At 38.3% G+C, this 18,857-nt stretch overlaps 1 protein-coding gene across 1 annotated transcript in view; it reads left to right on the plus strand.

Annotated features, from left to right (window-relative positions):
• Nucleotides 1-18,857, plus strand: part of frem2b (FRAS1 related extracellular matrix 2b) — a 51,644-nt gene that overhangs the window by 13,769 nt on the left and 19,018 nt on the right. The window contains exons 3-6 of the mRNA XM_035680182.1: nt 9,264-9,410; nt 13,127-13,357; nt 15,657-15,782; nt 16,660-16,911. Coding sequence (XP_035536075.1) covers nt 9,264-9,410; nt 13,127-13,357; nt 15,657-15,782; nt 16,660-16,911 — 756 coding nt within the window. The remainder of the gene's footprint in view (nt 1-9,263; nt 9,411-13,126; nt 13,358-15,656; nt 15,783-16,659; nt 16,912-18,857) is intronic.

Here is an 18,857-nt window from a genome sequence, read left to right on the forward strand (position 1 = left end):
TCTTGACATATTTTATTCAGTTTTGTGGTAATACGTGTTAGGTTTGTTTGGGAACTATTGTAGCTGTTATCGCTACCTGTCTCTATCTTTGAGCTTCAACTTGTGAGCACTGCTGGTACTCCTGATGGCAAATTTAACACAGCATAATCCAATAGATTGCACTAAAAACCTGTTTTTAAAATTAGATGTAATTAGGCAATAGGATTGAAAGTAATACATGTAAGTAATGCATGAGTAAATAATTCTACCAGAGTGTCTCTGTGTCTCTGACTTTGTACTCAAGTTCTTTTTGCAATTTTTCCAATGTAAAATTCTCAAACAAAGACCTCCAGTTTGTTTTTTACAGTGATTCAAATGCAGGGAAAATACTTGCATTTTGAGTGTCTAAATGAAATTTTGAGAACATCCTTAGAAGTAATCTTCTTTCAACATACCTATACATATTTTTGAACCCTGGGTTTGTTCCACTGCACAGACTAATCTTCAGTCCAATATTACAACAAGGAGACAATACCAACACTAAATCCTTAGACATTTTCTCCCCTCTTCTCATGAATGCAGACTAGCATGCTTATCTTTAACATGCAGGTTTGCACAGTTCTACTCGAAGGCTCCTTTTCAGCGGTCATAAACAAAAAACCAAGAGTCATTTAACACTTCTTTAGGAATTACCATTTCAGCTTTTTCAGGGAGTATTTTCCTCTTAGGCTAAAGCCTTTAACATGGGAGGATTTGCAAGTAACAACTGTGAAATGCAGCTAAAACATGTTGTTATAAATGAAACCAATGGAGGCCAGTCCTGAAAACAGCCTCGACAAACACCCGGCTCTATTAGTATGGAGCTCATGAGTCTGTGGGACTGGGATGAGGTTTTTATATTCTATGGCCTCACACTGCTGCTTTCAGCAAACAGTCTACCATTATTCGGTCTGACAACAGAGCAAACACTGTGCATTCAAGGGTCAAGAAAAAGCACGTCCCCCTCTCTTTGTCAAGTCTTTTCATCCAGCATCCTTATGTTGCTTTGTTTTCTCTCACATTTTCACACTTCCCCTTGTATCTCCTTGTTATTTCACTACCTCTGTTCTTTTCTATTCAGTCACTAGCAGCATTGGAGAGTTGGGGTACATTTAACACATGCGCTTTTAACAATGCAAGCCTTTCAGCTCCTGGGATGGAGACAGATTTTTGTCTCCATGAGATCATCTATTTAGTCAGGAAGTGTGTGACATGACTTGAAAATGTGAGTTTGTTTTTCATAAGCTTAAAAGGACTGTGGCGTGGTATTCTTTAACAACTTACAAGCTGTTGTAATGAGTTCATACATAATGCTTCAATGGTTGTAGACACATTTTGCAGGTTTCCCCTTATGTATCTTACATTATCTTTTTCAGTGGGTCTCAGATTTGCCAAAGCTTCTTCAGTAACTTTGGCCTTGTGGCTGTCAGTGCGTTCATACTGTACAAAATTTACTGCTAATGAGTGAGAAACTCTCGATTTTAAATCCACAATGACCTTTACATTTGAACGCAGAGGAAAGCCCTGCAGCTGCTAATTCAGCCTTTTGTTGTTATTTCCCCTGCTATTGAAAGTTCAGGCTTTTGCTCTCTAAACCGTGTGGCTGACTGTTAATTAAGACACTTGAGGCTGCATCCTCTTTGACAGACAGGAATGCCATTCAAGGGCAATCAAGGAATACTTTGTCTGACCTCACCTACACAATCGAAACAAAGCCCTCAGCAGTGGCTTTTATGCCTCTTCTTTTCGGCTAATGGGTTTATTTACTTGCTTATACAGAGATACAGGAGAATTAGACTTTTCATCTTTTCAGGTGCAGTAGTTAGCATTCTGCTGTGCAAGGCTAGACAACAAAAGCTATTGAATCCTCTGAATTTTGGTGTAATTATACTGTGAATTATTCAGGTGTTATATTTGTTATAAATCTTTGTAAATTTAGTTTATATAAATCGTGATTTGTTAATGATTATAACTGAACCAAAAAGAAGGAAAATAACTTGTGCCCACCCAAGTCTGAACAGTCTGTTTTCCAGCTCTAATGATGTAGTCATGATCAGGGATAAGTCCTGACCTTGGGTGCTTGGCAGGACACCCTGTGCCCCTGGTTAGAAATCAGCAATCCGCAACAGAGCAGATCTTCTGCAGAGTTGTGCATCCAGAGTTGGCCACTTGCTAATCCTTAAGGTGTTTGGAAATATTCTGTTTCAACTAATATTTCCAGGCGAGACAAATAGGATTATACTTAAAAACCCAGGATGTTTGCATGTATGTGATGCCAGTCATTTCTAGGCATGGAGAAGCAGTGACCTTCACAAATACCAAAGGGCACTCTATTGAGTTGTTTTTCTGTCTGCTGTTTGGATTTTTTTTGTATGTACTTTGATTCATATTTTCTTTTAACAAATTGAGTTTGACTATTCCTCAATAGTTCTAAATAATCTCTCCAGCCATTGTGTGCGTTTTCTGTGAAGTGTTTTCTGTATCAGATGACAAATGACGTAATTTGTGGCAAAGTGTTAGGACAGTAGAGCATGAAGCAGACTCTCAGGGCAGGAGTGACCTTCCCCTATTATATTGTACAGTATTTCCTCTGACACATTTCTCTCCTGGGCCACAAATTAAGGAGCCCCATCTGAAATAAGAGCTCTGGGAATTCCTCACTGTTTATCCACACAGGCGAGGTTGCTTCTACTTTGTAACCCGGGAAGAAAGTCACACAGTAGTTTCCACAACAACCTTACTGTATGCTGCGATTTGAAATCAAAAACAGACAATGTGTTGCTTTGCTTAAAAGGTTTCTTATTGTTAATCATACTGTGGAGGACAACATTTATAAGAACAATAAAGCACATTTTCTGATTCACAGATGGCACATTTAAATCACAGTCTAATAAGTTAAGTGCTTTAGCTTAAATGACATTCTGCTGATGTTAAATGGTGCAGCACTTTCAAAATATGCTCTTGTTCTCATGAGCTTTTCATTTTCAATGCTAATCCATTCATCACACTTATGTATTAACTCAGGGCAGTTGAAGTACTAGGTTGTCAGTCTTAATCTCAGGTTTTGCCTGCATAAGACTGAACAAAGAGAAGAATACAATCATTTATGTGATTTATTTCTACAACCGTAAAGTGGTGAAAACATGACCTCTAAAATTTTTATTCGCATTTAATATAACAGAACTTTAATATCTCTGAGCAGAGGTGTAATATGTGAACACCTCTTTGTTATTGCATTTCTAAAAAATTTATAAATGGCTTCAGCAAATGTTTATTCATGATATGCTCATTGGAAATCTAAGAAAGTAATTCCAGCCGTTATATGAACACATTCAGAAAGCAAAATTGCACTGAGAGTTAAATCACCTCTATAGTTGTGGTTCAGATGTTAATTTCAAAGAACTTTCCCTGCTGAGAAAAGCCCTGCTTGCTTTAAGCCTTGCATGGCTCTCTGACCTAGAACTTTTGTTCTGAAGTGCCTTTGGCCTTTCTTTCAGGCCCCTCAAATGTCGCCTCAGAGTGACCACTGTGTCAGAATGCGACGCAGAGGCGACAGCAGCCAGAATATACTCTGCAGAGCCGCCAAATTTATGGCAGACCGGTTTCCTGAAAGGCTATGCTGGTAGAAAAAGGGGTTTAGGGCCTGTGAAATCATAACAGTTTTAAATCTTTCAAGCCCCAGCCAACTCGTTACTGCTGATACAAGGCTTAGGGTGATTAGACCATATCTTTCTCTCTCCTCTGCCATGTGCTTTCTTTCCTTCAACAGGATTATCATATCCCCTTTCCCTTAATTGGAGAGATGAAAAGTGTGCTGGTATGGTCTGGCACACTGTGGAACCCAAAGACAACTCATTTTATAGACTTAATGTGAGTTTTGACGATAAAATATGTTTACTTTCCATCACAGAAATGTTGTTTTATCTTTTTTTTTCTTTTTTATCTTTTTTTTTCTCTCTCTAACTTAATTGTAAAGTCAGCTGTCCATTTTGTCTTTCATGTTTTGTCCTGGAAGCAGCATGGAGCTAAAAAATGTTAAAGCAATCCTACTACCACAGCAGAAATGAGATTAGATTAAAAGTCTAAAGACCCACTAACAGTCCCTTGAGACTGTAATGTTAAACATAAATTACAATTATAACATTAACATTATATGCAATTAAATAGTGACAATTTTGTAGGCTTAGAGCCTGGAGCTGAAGTTGAAGTGTAAAGTTTTCTCTAGTGCTAGAGGTAACCTCATGGAGTATTCTAAATGGGAATTGTTCATCATATGTGGATCATGAATGGCCACAACATACAGTAGATCATCATGGGTTGAAGTTTTAGTTGAGGGAAAATTTTCTGGTCAGTAATTGGTGTGATATCTAACTACGAATCTATTTATATATATACGATCTTTAACATCTCAGAATCTGTCCGCTGTTTGGAATTTCATATTTTCTGATAAATTAATTTTGAATGTTCTTCTAACTTTAAAAAAAAATATCAGTAGTATTTTATGAATTGTGTAATTATTAAGAGTGAATTGGCTTGAACAAAACACTTAAATCTGCTTCATAAGACTTTGTGGCACCCAGTGCAGGTGTAAAAGCTCTCTATCCAGCATTTTGTTATCCACATTATTAAATGTGTGTATGCATGTAGACAAATGAAGTATGAATTGCTCACTTGATGCAGGATTTTTATTTAATTGTGTTCTTGCATATAAAGCATTTTTTTTACTGTTTGTACAATGATTCAGTATTAAGATAATTCAGAGAGTTAACTGTCACTTTAAAAACACATCTTATTTTGACACTCAATACCCAATAATGACAGTGAAAACAGGATATTAGAAGTTTTTTATTAAAAAGAAACTGAAATGTCACATTGACATTGAAGTATTCAGACCTGTATGTCAGTACTTAGTTGAAGCACCTTTGGCAATAATTACAGCCTTGAGTCTTCTTCGATATGACGCGATAAGCTTTGCACACGTGGATTTGGGGATTTTCTGCCATTCATCTCTGCAGACCCTTTCAAGATCTGTCATGTTGCTAACGATAGAAAAGGGTTATGCTTCAGTATTCAGATTTAATGCCCTTATTATGAAATAGAAACATGCTAAATTAATAAGCTCCCGTGACTTTGTCTTCCAATGTGGTCCATTTTAATAGCAATTGAAAGGAAAAATGGGCAGTGAGTAGTTTGCTGGTCTTGGGTGCAATTCTTCTTCCATCTCCATAGTATGTTACTTGACATTTCAATGCTAAAATTAACTATTGCAGATCATGGAGATCATCATTGTTAGATCATGGAGATCTTTACACAAGTCCATTTACAGTGTGATCATTCAGTATTTTTAGATGTATTGTGTCTATTGAACAGGATTCACAGGCTGGTCCCAATTTATCTTCCCTAATCAGTGTGGTGCTGGCTCTGTGGGCAATGGGCCACCTGTCTGTCTGCTTGGCTGAATGAACAGACGAGGGTCCATGGGGCATCGTGGCCCCACGATGCTTGACGGTGACCAAATAAGGGCTGTCTGCAACATGTATGCAGGGAGGAGACAGGGCACTAAGTTGGCACAGTCCAGTCTCACATTCTTTGGCCTCTCTGAAAAGGCTTCTGTCCCTCATCACACATCTTCTATTTGAGTGAACAGAACCTGTGTATAGAAGGGCAGCTACATGAACTGTACAAAGGTTTTTGTTGAAAAGGTTTGTGTACAAGTGGTTAGAATAGCAAAGATCGACAGTTTGTTGACATGTTTATTTAGAGAGACTGACACAAGGATTGCTAAAAAACTTCAAGAAGACAGAGTTCAAGCAGGCAGTCAGTTACTTATATGAATGAATTAAGATGACTAGCACTAGAGAGTGTAGTATTCTTGCCATAACCAAATGAGTTCAATGAAAATATGGATACTATGTAGACATACTGTGATATAAAGTTCATGTACCTGTTATGAGCAGCTTATGCATTCACTCTATATGCTTCTGCACTGTACTGCGCAGCAGCGCAAAGGCCTGAACATAAGAGATACCGATATTGTTCACTAAATTCTGTCTCAGTGCTGTGAATTCTGGTTAAAGATTAACTCTGGTGTTTTCCTTGGGGCCTCTTTGAAGTGGACTTACTCCAACCCCTGCTTATCTTAATTAGAAAGAAATCTGGAGGAGTGGTCCTCTGGAAACGAGCACCTCCACTCCCCAGCTCCCTGAAGGCCACGCTGCAGCTTTAACAGGACTTAAAGGACTCCCAAACTCAATATGTTCTCGTGTAATGGTAGGATTGTCTGTAGCATAAACTCTGAACATAAATTCTAATGTTTGAAAGTGCTGCTTTTTTATGTATCCTCCTCAAACCTTTCTGGATATGAAAAATTAATAATTGATAGAGCCACTTTATGTTTGTGAATACTGTTGAAGGCAGACAGGTGTTTAAGGTGATTCATCTTGAAAGGGAGAGCTGCCTCTTTGAGGTTAAGCTTGATGCGTAGGCTATTTCTTCAGTCATGTAAATAGTTATGCAAAACATGTAACCATTTAATGTTGTTATTAAAATGTATGAGGTACTTCATCATACCTATAAACAGTTCTAAAATGCCCCTGCCTGAGTGGTTGATTATACAGAGATGGTCATTTATATTCCCCATTTTCTTGAATTATTCTTGAGATCAAGAGTATCACCTGTGTTGAAACTATTACAAAGTCTGTGCCAACGTGTGAAGTCAGATAAATAGCCAAGACCTTCTCTGTTTCCATTACCTCAGTGGAAGACGGCTCCTTCACAACTCAGAGATCACACATGCAGTGTTTACTGGTGGCATGCGTGTCATGCTGCTGGCTTTAATCCAAATGAGGTAGGGAGGTCCTGTCATACACAGGTCGCCTGTCTCCAGAAGAAGGATATGGAACACACAGGAAGCAAAAATCCTACACTGTGGTAGACCTCAAGAAAGTATAAATGTATCACTTGAGACATTATTATTAAAATACACTTTAAGCAAGTCTCTATTACCAGTTTATATATTACAATAGTGGGTCAACCTTTACATTTGGGATAATTGTTTAAACACACAGCCAACAATTATTTTCCCTAAAAAAAATAGTTTTCTTTACACAAATAATTTTAAATGTTAGATTGAATTGTTCGTCTTATTACCAGCTTTCCTTAAAGCATAACAGAAATCATGTTTGTTTGCAATTTTATTACGTCAAACTTAATACTACATTGACTTGCCAATCAAGGTCCTGCTGTATGTGTCATTTATTTAGTGCATCTCCCTCATGATGCAAATTTGAGGATAACACAAAATACTCCACAATATACTCTGCACATAAAGCACATTACATTACCATAGTAATAGCACCTTATTTGGGATTAACAGAGAGGAAAAGGGCTGTGCACATGAACAGTGACCTGATGGCTGAGCAGACGAACAAAAGAACACCAACTATAGAAATTATGAAATTTGAGAAAAAAGTCATCACACTACCAGAGGTATTCACCAATTAAAAACATAATTTAGTCAGTTCAGTCATAATAAGGTCAGGGACTCATTAACGTTGTACAGCTATGTTGAAGTTAAAAGAAAAAAAATTTCTGTTTTCAAAGAGACAAAGAAATCTGTGTTCATGGAATTTCATGAAATGTATACAACTAAATGATTCAAACATTTTGTTAATTTTGCAGGAGACAGAAAATAGAACAGTTTCTCTGCTCATTTCTGCAGCCTTTTGTCCCAATTATAGCTTGCGTTGACATCACCGAGTCCGTCTGTAGTTCGCTCTGAACTGGATCTACTGTATGAGTTCAAGGAAGATCAGCATCTGTATTCGTCTTTCGAACATTTTTGATAAAGCCTATTAGTGCGCATAACCATAACAAAGATAAATTAGTGAAAGTCATGTTTCTTTGGCTTTTCACTACATTCTTAGTCGTCACAACTTTAAGTCCTCTATCAGGTGGAAAACATCAAAGTACCTCCATGTGTTCATAATGGATTAAAGAACTTTATTAAACTAAATGATTTAAATAAGTCATTGGTTTTGTATGAGACATGGGGGAAAAAGAACACTTTTGAACACCTTGTGCGCCACACTGACTTTGTCCTTTTGTCCCAGTTATGGCTCCGTATTGTGAAAAAGACTCAACGTCAGGGGCATTAAGATCCTATTTTATTGTGCATGAGGAAATATATAGACTGTAAGACCAAAGGAAAAAGCTCTGAACAGGTGCAGAGAACATTTCACATAGGCGCTGACTCTCAGTCACACAAACTTGTAAATGCATGCACCCTCACACATAATAAAACACCCAGGGTGAATGTGTATAGGTCTCACCGTGGCAATCGAGGAAGGAAATGGAAACAGTGGAGCGGTCAGCTGGACGTAATAGATTTACTGACCATAACAAGCGGGGTGGGGCACGGTAGAGACTCTCAGTCGTGCCTAACACAAACAACAGCAACACTCTGAAACCTCTGAACAATGTCCCTGAAGCCTCCTGCCAGTTTCACTTTTATTCCACCACTTTCAGAATGGCCAGATGTTCAGTGGCTCAGTCATCTGTATCTTCATCCTCATTCAGTACAGCAGCAGGTGGCAGTTCTCACTGTGCAGTCTGGTGGATGCATGCTGTTTCAGGAACCAGTGGATTATTATTTAGACTGCTAGTCAGTGCTCTAGAAATTACAATATTAAAGTGTGGCGTGGTTTATTTATGTACAGCGTGTGTACGTCTTTGCCCCTTTTTTTTTAAGTGTTTGTGCATCTGTGTGTGTTTGATGCCTGCGTCTGTGGCTCTGCTTTGAGTATTTATGGTCAAATGGTAGCTGCGATGTCCTCAAGGACTTTAGCCTTGGCCTTTGAATCGAACTTCAAAAGGCAAGGATAAAATAACCCAGTTCAGACAGGAAACAGACACCTTTTATCTTAATTAGAAATGAAGCAATTAGATGGCAAAAAATCCATTCCTTTTGCATAAGGGCTGTACATTCCTCATACCACCCACTGAGTGTTGGCTTGGAGTCTGAAAGTCAAGTCCTAAAGGTATCCAAGAAATCATTCTAATAAGGGCTATTGAAAATTCCTGTGCTAGCCCATAAATAAATAGCTATGTTTATTTATAAAACATGTTCTGGATTATTAAGACCCAGTTAGGATTTTTTACTTTTGTGTTTTCCCTTGCTGTGTGCTGAGTTCAAGGGAGCCATTTTAAGTTTCTTGAACTTAACTATCAACTGTATTTGTTTGCAGGAGGCAACAAACTGAAGAACCAGCAGTTCCGTCTGAACTGGGCTTGGATCTCTTTGGAAAAGGAACACTACATTGTGAATGAAGAGGTTAAGTTCCTAGAGGTGGTGCTGAAACGCCGGGGCTACCTGGGAGAGACGTCCTTCGTTAGTAAGCAGACACTAACTCTGATTTTATTATTTATTCCATCCAAGGTGACAGAAAATATCCATTATCATTACTGAAAGTTACTAGAAGGTCTAGGTAGAACTGTGGGCTATTTTCATTTTATTTTTATAAAATTCTGGGTCAAGATCCGTATCAAAATGATAACTAAGTAAGTAAATTAATAAATGAATGTAATAAAAATATGGATTTCCACAACATATGGTGATGCACCTACTGTAATGCCACCGCAATTGCCAGATGCAACCAATGGAGATTTGCAAAGTTTTGAATAGAGTTTATTTTTTTGTATAGTATAATAGTGTAGGTTTTCTGATGTAGATACACAAAGTTTTTCATAAGGCGGACACAGACTACCAAATGCATGATCCCACCCAGGCTTACTCCTGACCAAGATAACATTAGATACATACTACAAAATAAAAAAAAAAATAAGAAATATGTACCAATGAAGATTAATGTACCAGTAGATAACAAGAAGATATGCAAATATGTATGCTATGATATAACTTATTGATTTGCTCTAGGACTAACTTAGACACCAAAAAAAGCTAACACTCATAAATGATAAAAAACATTCTGAGAAAATATTATTTCTGTTTTCCTACAATGCCAGAGGCCAGAATATTGATCGACGATTCCCCACAGTACAAAACACACACACACACACACACTGGCTTTGACATATTTAAGGACAACTATAAAGCTGGTCTAGACACCCTCCAGGGTCACAGAGGACATGACCTTTCACCTGTCACCTCTGACCAGTATTTACGTTCCAGTTACACAATAGCACAGAACAATCTAATAAGGGGCCGCATGCACACATGAGAAAGGTCACACAAAGTTAGCCATGGAAAGGCACCACTCAAAATGTTGGCCAAAGCAATTTACTGCCTGGAACTAAACGAACCATAACTGTTGAAAACACAAACTGCTGTAAGGATTTATGAGAGGCAGACATTCTTACTACTGGCACCATTGTTTAGTGCTGCCATTTATTCTATCCATAAAAACGAGGTGTGATTAAAATGACCTGATGTTAAAGGTCAAATCCCATAGGATCATTTACTGTACTGTTTGAGTGCCCCAGGGCGTCAGGCTAATGAAACGTCTCTGAGGCGATATGCAAATTTGACTGACCTTTAGAGTGCCACACACTGCATACTGCACTATATCGACACTGCTTTAGTGACTGAGTGAAATAAAAAATAAATAAATAAAAAAATACATTTTAAAGCCGATCGGTGTCTACTAGATACACCGGCAGATATATTCAATAATAATTTGCAGTAAAAAGTAAATTATGTCAAAACAGGAATACACTTAGGCCTATAATTCGTTGTTCATGTTGATATGGTACAAAAACAAAAGAAACTGAAATTGAAAAGCAAACTGAAAATGCCTGTGTGATGACCCCACATTGATCTCTTTTCAAATTAATATTACAACAACAAACTGTATAAGGAGCTTAGGCAGACAATCGAATAATTGTCCCTTGATTTTCTGGAGCTTCGCTACTGTTTTATTAATGGTTGCATTTTAAATTAAAGAAGCACTACTTTGAACTTTGGATGCACTCTTTGTTTATTGCCCAGAGAAAAACCCTGCCCTGCATTTCCATAATGTCCAAAATTACTGTTGTGTGCTTTCAAGCCCAAACCCATAGCTTTTCACTGTGCAGTTTTGTTATGATTGAGGCAGCATGAAGGGGAATGATAATGGATGATGTACCTTTCCATGGTGGTGATCGAAAGCACACAAAAGAAGCTGTAATTTAAAAAAAGTCAGAACCATTTTGGTTTTCAATGCCCCAAAGTACGAATATCAGTTCTCTCTGAAAATACATAAGGAGTGAAAACTTTTATGTTGTTCATTTCTTATTACATTAAGTGAGTGCATGTTTACAGGCATTGATTCCTTGATCATACACCACTCTGTTCTTTTTGTCAGTCTTATCAAATAGCCATGGAAATATTTCAATTTATAGCCAAATTGTAGACCTAACTAACAGATTGAAAGGAAATTGTTTTGGCTGAACTATTACATGATTGTATATTTGTAATTCATATTATGTAAATAAACCTTTTACCATTTTTCTGCTATGTTTAGGCTGAAACTAAAACATATTTGAATTCTCAGCTTTGATAATTATAATCATAATTAACTTTGGTTTGAGTTACCCAAGAAATAATTACTTTTGGACAGATTATTTTATCTTCAGCTTCAAAAACATGCAGCATTCCCCTTGCAGGTACAAAACGATATCATATCTCAGTAAGGCGATGTCCTTCATGGTAAAAAAAACCCCAAAACAAGTACATTTATTTACTTTCTTCTTATTACTTATTACTGCTTTGAGGACAGGAGAGCAAAAGCAGCAAACCGTTTTGATTAATCAGCATAAACAGGCCACAAGAGCAGCCTGACAGTTCAAGCCACCCATCTGCCACAGTGTTGCAATTAAATAGTGACTGATCCCAGGCCAGTGACTTCTCATGGTGAGTGGGGATATCTATCTTCCTTCCCAGCCCCCCGCTTCAGTGAACACTGATCAGAGGAGACTACTGGTGGGTGGTGCTTCACTGGTCAATATGCACAGTGCAGGTGGCACCAGTTTGGAGGCTACAGCAAGCCCACCTGCCGCGAAGTCTCAGAGTGACTGCTGTGATCCCGGCCATGCAAACCAGGCATTGCGCAGGAGATAGAGTTTGGAGCAAATCATACTCTCTCCTCTCCTAGCTACTCTTTGAAGACTGCTGATTTTTCAAGCTCCATTGAGCTTGACCATTTTATCTCAGCACATATGTGCAGGGGCATTTTCCTTCTGTCTGTACTTGCATATCAAAGCCCACTCTTTATTTTCATCAAAGAACAGAATGGTAATTTTCTAAAAAACCCAAACTCATACATTTCTCATTCTGTGGTCTTTTGAAGATCGTTTGTGTAGTCCTGATGTGATATTTCAGTTTTTCTCTTCTCTTTCTTCCTTCCTCACTTGTGAACAAACAGCCTTTTTTGAAATGTTACTGCAGTGCTCCATTTATCCAACAGTTTCTGGTTTTCTACATTTGTGGCAGCCTACAGGATTGCTTTGGGGTGCGCAGCCATGTTCTTTCTATTTACTGCCAGACCCCTGCTGCGTGTTGCGTGGCCATTTAGCAAAGACAATGGAGAGGCTGTGTGCTCCTGCTCAACAGGAATCCTGCCAGTGTCACAGCTATGGTGACTGTAGGCCCCATCAAACAGCTCACATGCTGAAGGTCAGACAACGCAAGTTAGCCTCCAACCACTGCTGCTGAGACCAGACTGACATTAGGGGCTAATTGGCATTATTCCCACCATGGCCATTTGAAACATTGGGGGTGGGAAACTGCATCCAGAAGATGGGCAGATATTATCTGGTTAGACAAACTGGGGCGTGACATTTTCCTGGTTTTACAGCAGAAGAAAAACCGTAGTTTAATTGTATTTTTGTATGTATTTTTTATTAAGAATATCTGAATAATTATGACCATTCATAGTTACAGTGATATCAGGATTCCAAGAACACTCATACATTAAAGAAATGTTTTTATTAAAAGGTAGTTATGAAATATGTATATTAAAGATTGTTGGTACCAATACTACTACTATACACATGTTTATCAGATGTTACCTGATTATGATAATAACCCTTTTTTTCCCATGCCCTTGTTAAGGTATTGGCACAAAGGATGGCACTGCAGAAAAGGACAAAGATTTCCGGGGGAAAGCTCAGAAACAGGTGCAGTTCAACCCGGGCCAGACTACAGCCACCTGGAAGGTCCGGATCCTGACGGATAGCGAGTATGAAGTGTCAGAGACCTTCCAGATTGTTCTGTCTGAGCCGGTGATGGCAGCCCTTGAATTCCCAGACTTGGCTACTGTAGAGATCCTGGACCCTGATGATGGTCAGTAATGATTTCTCTTTCAGGGATTTGATCTTAAATAAAATAAATGATCTTGCTAAAAAGATACCCTAGGTTTTAGTGAGATAAAACAAGTTTCTTTTTAAAAAGTATAACCCATAACATATATTAGCAATGTACCTTGGAAGATTTTTTTTTGCATTTTGGGGTTTCCGATGCAACGCCCTCAGGTCTTATAAGTAGAGCTGCAATGGAGTTTGATGTTTTAACATTTTCCAGCTATGTGAAATATCACTGAGCGTTTGATATCCAAAAAAATAAGAAGAAAGACAAACATTTGCAGGTGTTCAACAGTCCTACTGAAAGAAATCCATTGTAAAAGGGACAAAAATATCAGTCATATTTGTCATATAAGGGGCGCAGCCTCAATGACCGGCACACTCATGACAAACTGGTTGGCTACTGGTTGAGTGCAAGCAAGAAATAACAGAGTATGTGCTTTTTCTGTGGGCTAGAGCATGAAAAATCTATAAAGACAGAAAGAATGCAATTCATTTCTAGGGGAAGTAGGTAAACTAAAATGAATAGCAAGTCACTAAAGTAGGCTACATTTCACGCAATGCACAACATTTTATGATTGGTTTAAGTACCTAAAGGTGGATATTTTTGTAGCAGCAGAGATATCAGTTTAGGTCTAGTAATCCATTAGCCCTCATCCCATCTGTATACATGTTCTGAGGAAATGCTTCTGTCCATCTGCATAATATTTTAAAAAGAAAATTAATTCATGTGAAGGCTGAAAGAGAGAAACAACAACAACAACATCTTGAACCCAACTTGATTATGAAAAATAGCCACATAATGACTAAAAAGCAAACAGCATTTATTTGCTGTATTAGTTTTACTTTCCACAAGTGTAGATAAACGGTTAAAAGGATGTGGAGATCTGACCTCCCTCGCATGTAAAATGAGTGCTACAGGAACAGATGAACAGTGTTACTGAAACAGCTTGACTGTGATAGAGCTGAGATAGAGAACTGTATAATATAAATATGGATAATGTTCGTCCTCATCCCATAGGGCTTCGTTGTGTAAAAAGGAAGAATTTGCTGTCAATAATTTATGCTAATTAACATGTTTAGTTGGAGTTTTGTTTCACAGAACATCAGTTTCTGGAGGGCAATCAACAAAACTAGCAGCTATCTCTCTGCAATATTTAAAATTCTATTTTTGTTTCCTTGTGCTTTAAACAGACATTTTCTTCCTACAGCTTTATATACACGTTTATTATCATATCATTATACTGTTTGTGCTTTCTGACATTTTAATGTATTTTGGCCTCTCAAGGTCAAATAAACTTTGAAGGCTTATAAAAAATTTTTTTTTTTTGTTTCTTTTCACTGAGAGCAGAAATTGGAATAGCCCAAGGGCTGCCACCATGAAAATGTGAAAAATAACTTTTTTTTTTACTGCAGACAGACCAGAAGTGGCTTAGTGGAAACAGCTGAGTGTTAGAAACAAGAAGTGAAGAGAGGCCACTTTATCCCTTGCAATTGTTTGCATGGTCCTCAGGATGGGAAAGGAAAGGTCAAGTTCTGTTGACTTGCCGACCTTGTTAATGTGTGTGACCGTGATGCTCACTGAGGAGCATACAAAGCTTTTGTCTGTGAATTTCATGGCTGAAATGTTGCAAGCTCATTACTTTCCTTATTGTTGTAGGAGCAAGACAAAGACATGGAGAGCTGCCAGTAAAACTGAAAAAAACAAGTTGTTTAACGTGCCTCTGCTTGCAAATATAATTAACAAACCTTTTAGGCTTCTAGACCTCTTAAAAGAAACCACGTGTGAGGCATTGATTTGTACACATTGTTTTTATTGGATTCTTTTGTCCTAAAGATAACATCTTCCACATTCAGTCTGTGTCACTTACTAGGTCAACAATTCTGTTATTCTGTGTATCAGCCAACTCCAGGTTGGAATATTTGCTGCAGATAAATACACAGTAGATGTTGGGTTTCAGTGGAGGTGTAATGAGAACTGTCATTGGTCCCAGTGTGTAAGCTGTAAGCCTGTGTATTAGAAGTTTTTGATGCAAATAACATATGTCACAATATGATTTGATGTTGTGAGCTTTTCCCTTTTCTTTATCTCCAATCATTCAGTTCAATTCACTCAATTTATCACATTCAGTTTGCCAGAGAACGGATCATACACAAGAAATTTCCTCAAACAAAAAGACAGATAAGATTTAACATAAAGGTATTCAACTCAAACAATAATAACGCACTGTGAAAAAGTAAGGAACTAATATGTTGATGTTTGACCTTTTTTTTGTATACAGAGTCAACAGTGTTCATACCCTCAGCTGTATACAACATAGAGGAGGATATTGGTGAGCTGCGTATCCCAGTGCACAGGAGTGGAGATGTCAGTCAGGAGCTCATGGTCATCTGCTACACCCAGCAAGGTAACAGAAAAACTACATGTTGAAAGTGGTAAACTTTGTGTATTTTCAGGAATAGATATGAGAATTAAAGGGAGCAACAATTCTTGAGTGAACATTGTTTTTTAATTGTTATTCTTGTCCCCCTCAACCTCAGCTCGCCCCCATACTTGTAACTCATCTTGATCACCTTTCTTCCTTGAAATTAGATCTAGACTGAGTACTGAATTACTATAAAAGTTAAAAGTATAAAAGTACAAATGCTAAAGCTGCTGTATGATGAAGTAGTGGATGGTGAAGGTTGACATGTTGATTATAACTCTGGAGCATTAATAACTTTTGCACCAGTTTTGACATTGCAACAGTTTCACCCTTGCACATAAAATGTGGGTTTAAAGTGACAGTTAATCAATGTACCAAAGAAAAAAGAAATTCACAAGCTGGTCGCCCTTTCATCATTGTCTTGATGGCAGCTGTTCAATTGTCACATGATGTAACCTTTAAAAATGGAAGACGAAGTCCAAAAAAATGAGCAGATGAAGATCCACATTAGTTTAAAATGTTTCTGTATATGGTAAATTGCAGTGACGAGGGAAGTTTTCTCTTTTCTGTTAAAGCAGGCTTGCTGGAAATTTGAAAAATTGCTTAGATTGTTCTGCACTAGTTTTGATGTATGTATTTACATTGTACAAAAATGAATAACTGGGTTAGAAAATAGTTTTTTAGGCATATTATCCTAAGGTTGTATTTCAGTGATGCATGTGAAAATTGTTCATGAAAAAACAATTTCAGTGAAAAGGAAAATCATATTTATGTATTGATTTTTATGTGAAAAAAAGTATTGTTGCAGAGCTTTGATCATTAACTTCTCTTTCTGTAATTCTGTTTTCTGCCCACTCAGTTTCGGCCACAGGCACTGTCCCAACCACAGTGCTGTCCTACTCTGATTACATTTCCAGGCCTGAGGGCCATCACAGCATCCTGCGCTTCGACAAGGGAGAAGTGGAGAAATTCTGTCGGGTTGTGATCATTGATGACTCTCTGTATGAAGACGAGGAAAGCTTCAATGTCACCCTCAGCATGCCCATGGGAGGCCGTCTGGGCTCAGAGTTCCCCACAGCCAGAATCACAATCATTCCTGATATGGAAGATGGTAAGATGACATTTCCCCGATTGTAAGTGCAAAATGGAATGCAATACATTGTCAAGTAAGCTGTGCAGGTACAAGAAATCAAAGAACTTTAATTATAAAATCCCTTTGTGGCATTTAGAGGCACGTTTTTCTGTGCTTTTTCCTTTCACTTTTAAAGGTTTTTCAATTCTGAATATAGCCCCAAGAGAAGGCAGCAGGAATCTGTTTCTTGGCTAAAGGGCTTTTATCTGATTTAGTTTGAGATGTTACTGTATTTGCGCAATCTCTTATTTTATATATCTAATAGATAAGCACTTTTGACAATAGTGGAAAATTTGTTTTGAAAACATTTAGTAAATGTAATAGTCTTTGCTGCATAAATTGATCCAAAAAGAGACACATAGGCAGGTAGGGAGACAGACAGCAAACATGTTGCTGTGCTTGTGAAATGTGTGTTTGAATTTCTTTTCAGTTTGTGCCTGTCTGACAATGTCTCAGAGATAAAGCGTTTGAGTGTGCGAGCCTCCTTCCTGGAAGCAAAGCCTTTATCTCATATCTGCAGGCTCAGACTAGAGGGCTGATAGTCTACCATATCTTCCTGACGCCTCATTGTTCCCTAACACCTGACGGCCATTCCTCAGTTTCCTATCACTCTGACGATCTCCGGAAGCACTGCTGTGAAGTCAAGGCTCTGTGATTGCAGACAGGCAACACTGCAGCTGAAAAACCCGGCATGATTGCGGAACCATCTTTTTTTCTTTCAATAAAAACCCATTTGAAGGGATATAATTGGGGTGATGATGCAATATTCAATTCAGCATTCTATCTAATTGCTTGGTTTAAATAGAAAGAAAATCATGACCATTGGGAAATTAGTAGTTTTTGTACGTAATTGAAGTAAGTTAGCGTCATTGAGAATTTTTCTCCAGCTGCTTAAATTACTTAAAATTAAAGTCTTCCTGTTGTAGAAGACCCCACCATTGCATGGTATTGTACATGACTCTGGAAACCTCATAGACTTTGAATTTGAATTGTAAATATATCATGATTTGACCACAGCGTAGCACTGATCCAGTTAGTTAATGACAATCTAACCTGACACAAAACAGTGTGTTAGTTTCTGGTCTGGACTGACCGGTGTCCTTGGTTGCATATGAAGAATGTTCAGTCTGGTGTTAGCACATTTCTGGCTGAAATAATAACATTAATTAATGAGAACCACCAGTGCCATAGCAACACAGAAATACGCAGTCTTTTATTTCCCCTTCCAAGCTTTATATATTTAGACATTTAGTATTTTTTAGATCATGGCCAAATCAGTGCTAAGGATGTAAACCATCTGTCCATGAACCTGTGGTAAAGAGGTCTTTTCTTCGAGCTCCTGCAGCAGCAGTTTTCAAACTGTGTAACAGGTTATTCTCCCTCTCTATTCCCCGTGGGACTCAAGGCAGACACACTTCAAGTGGATTTGTTTGACCTGCTTGAGGAGGGAGGAGGTTACGTGGTTGGAATGTTTTCTAACTCTAGAAGTGTCCGATGTAACCTGAGAGTGAGAACAGGGCCTTTTGACCGCTGCTGCTCCTGGGTATTGACTCCAGACTGCCAAGACAGCTGCTGAGACACACATGTATTTAATAGGATGTGCAATGAGCGGCTGTGGCTCAGAGGCATAGCGGCTCGTCCCCCATTCGGAAGGTTGTTGGTTCGATCCCCGGCTCCTGCGTCGAAGTATCCTTGAGCAAGATACTGAACCCCAAATTGCTCCCGATGCTTAGATTAGAAAGGTGCTATACAAGTACAGGTCCATTTACCATTTACAACAGTGGGTCCTCATGGCATTCACAAAGAAGTGTTTTACCACTGCAGCCATTACATTTCCAAACAGTGTCACAGTCTTTATGGATGGCTCTGACAAACAGTGCAAGTCATGCATGTCTTTGCAACTGCCAGAGAGCTTATTGATTGGA

The sequence above is a fragment of the Morone saxatilis genome, unplaced genomic scaffold, assembly GCF_004916995.1.
Source record: "Morone saxatilis isolate NCDOM2014 unplaced genomic scaffold, NCSU_SB_2.0 Contig8, whole genome shotgun sequence".
Lineage (NCBI taxonomy): Eukaryota > Metazoa > Chordata > Actinopteri > Moronidae > Morone > Morone saxatilis.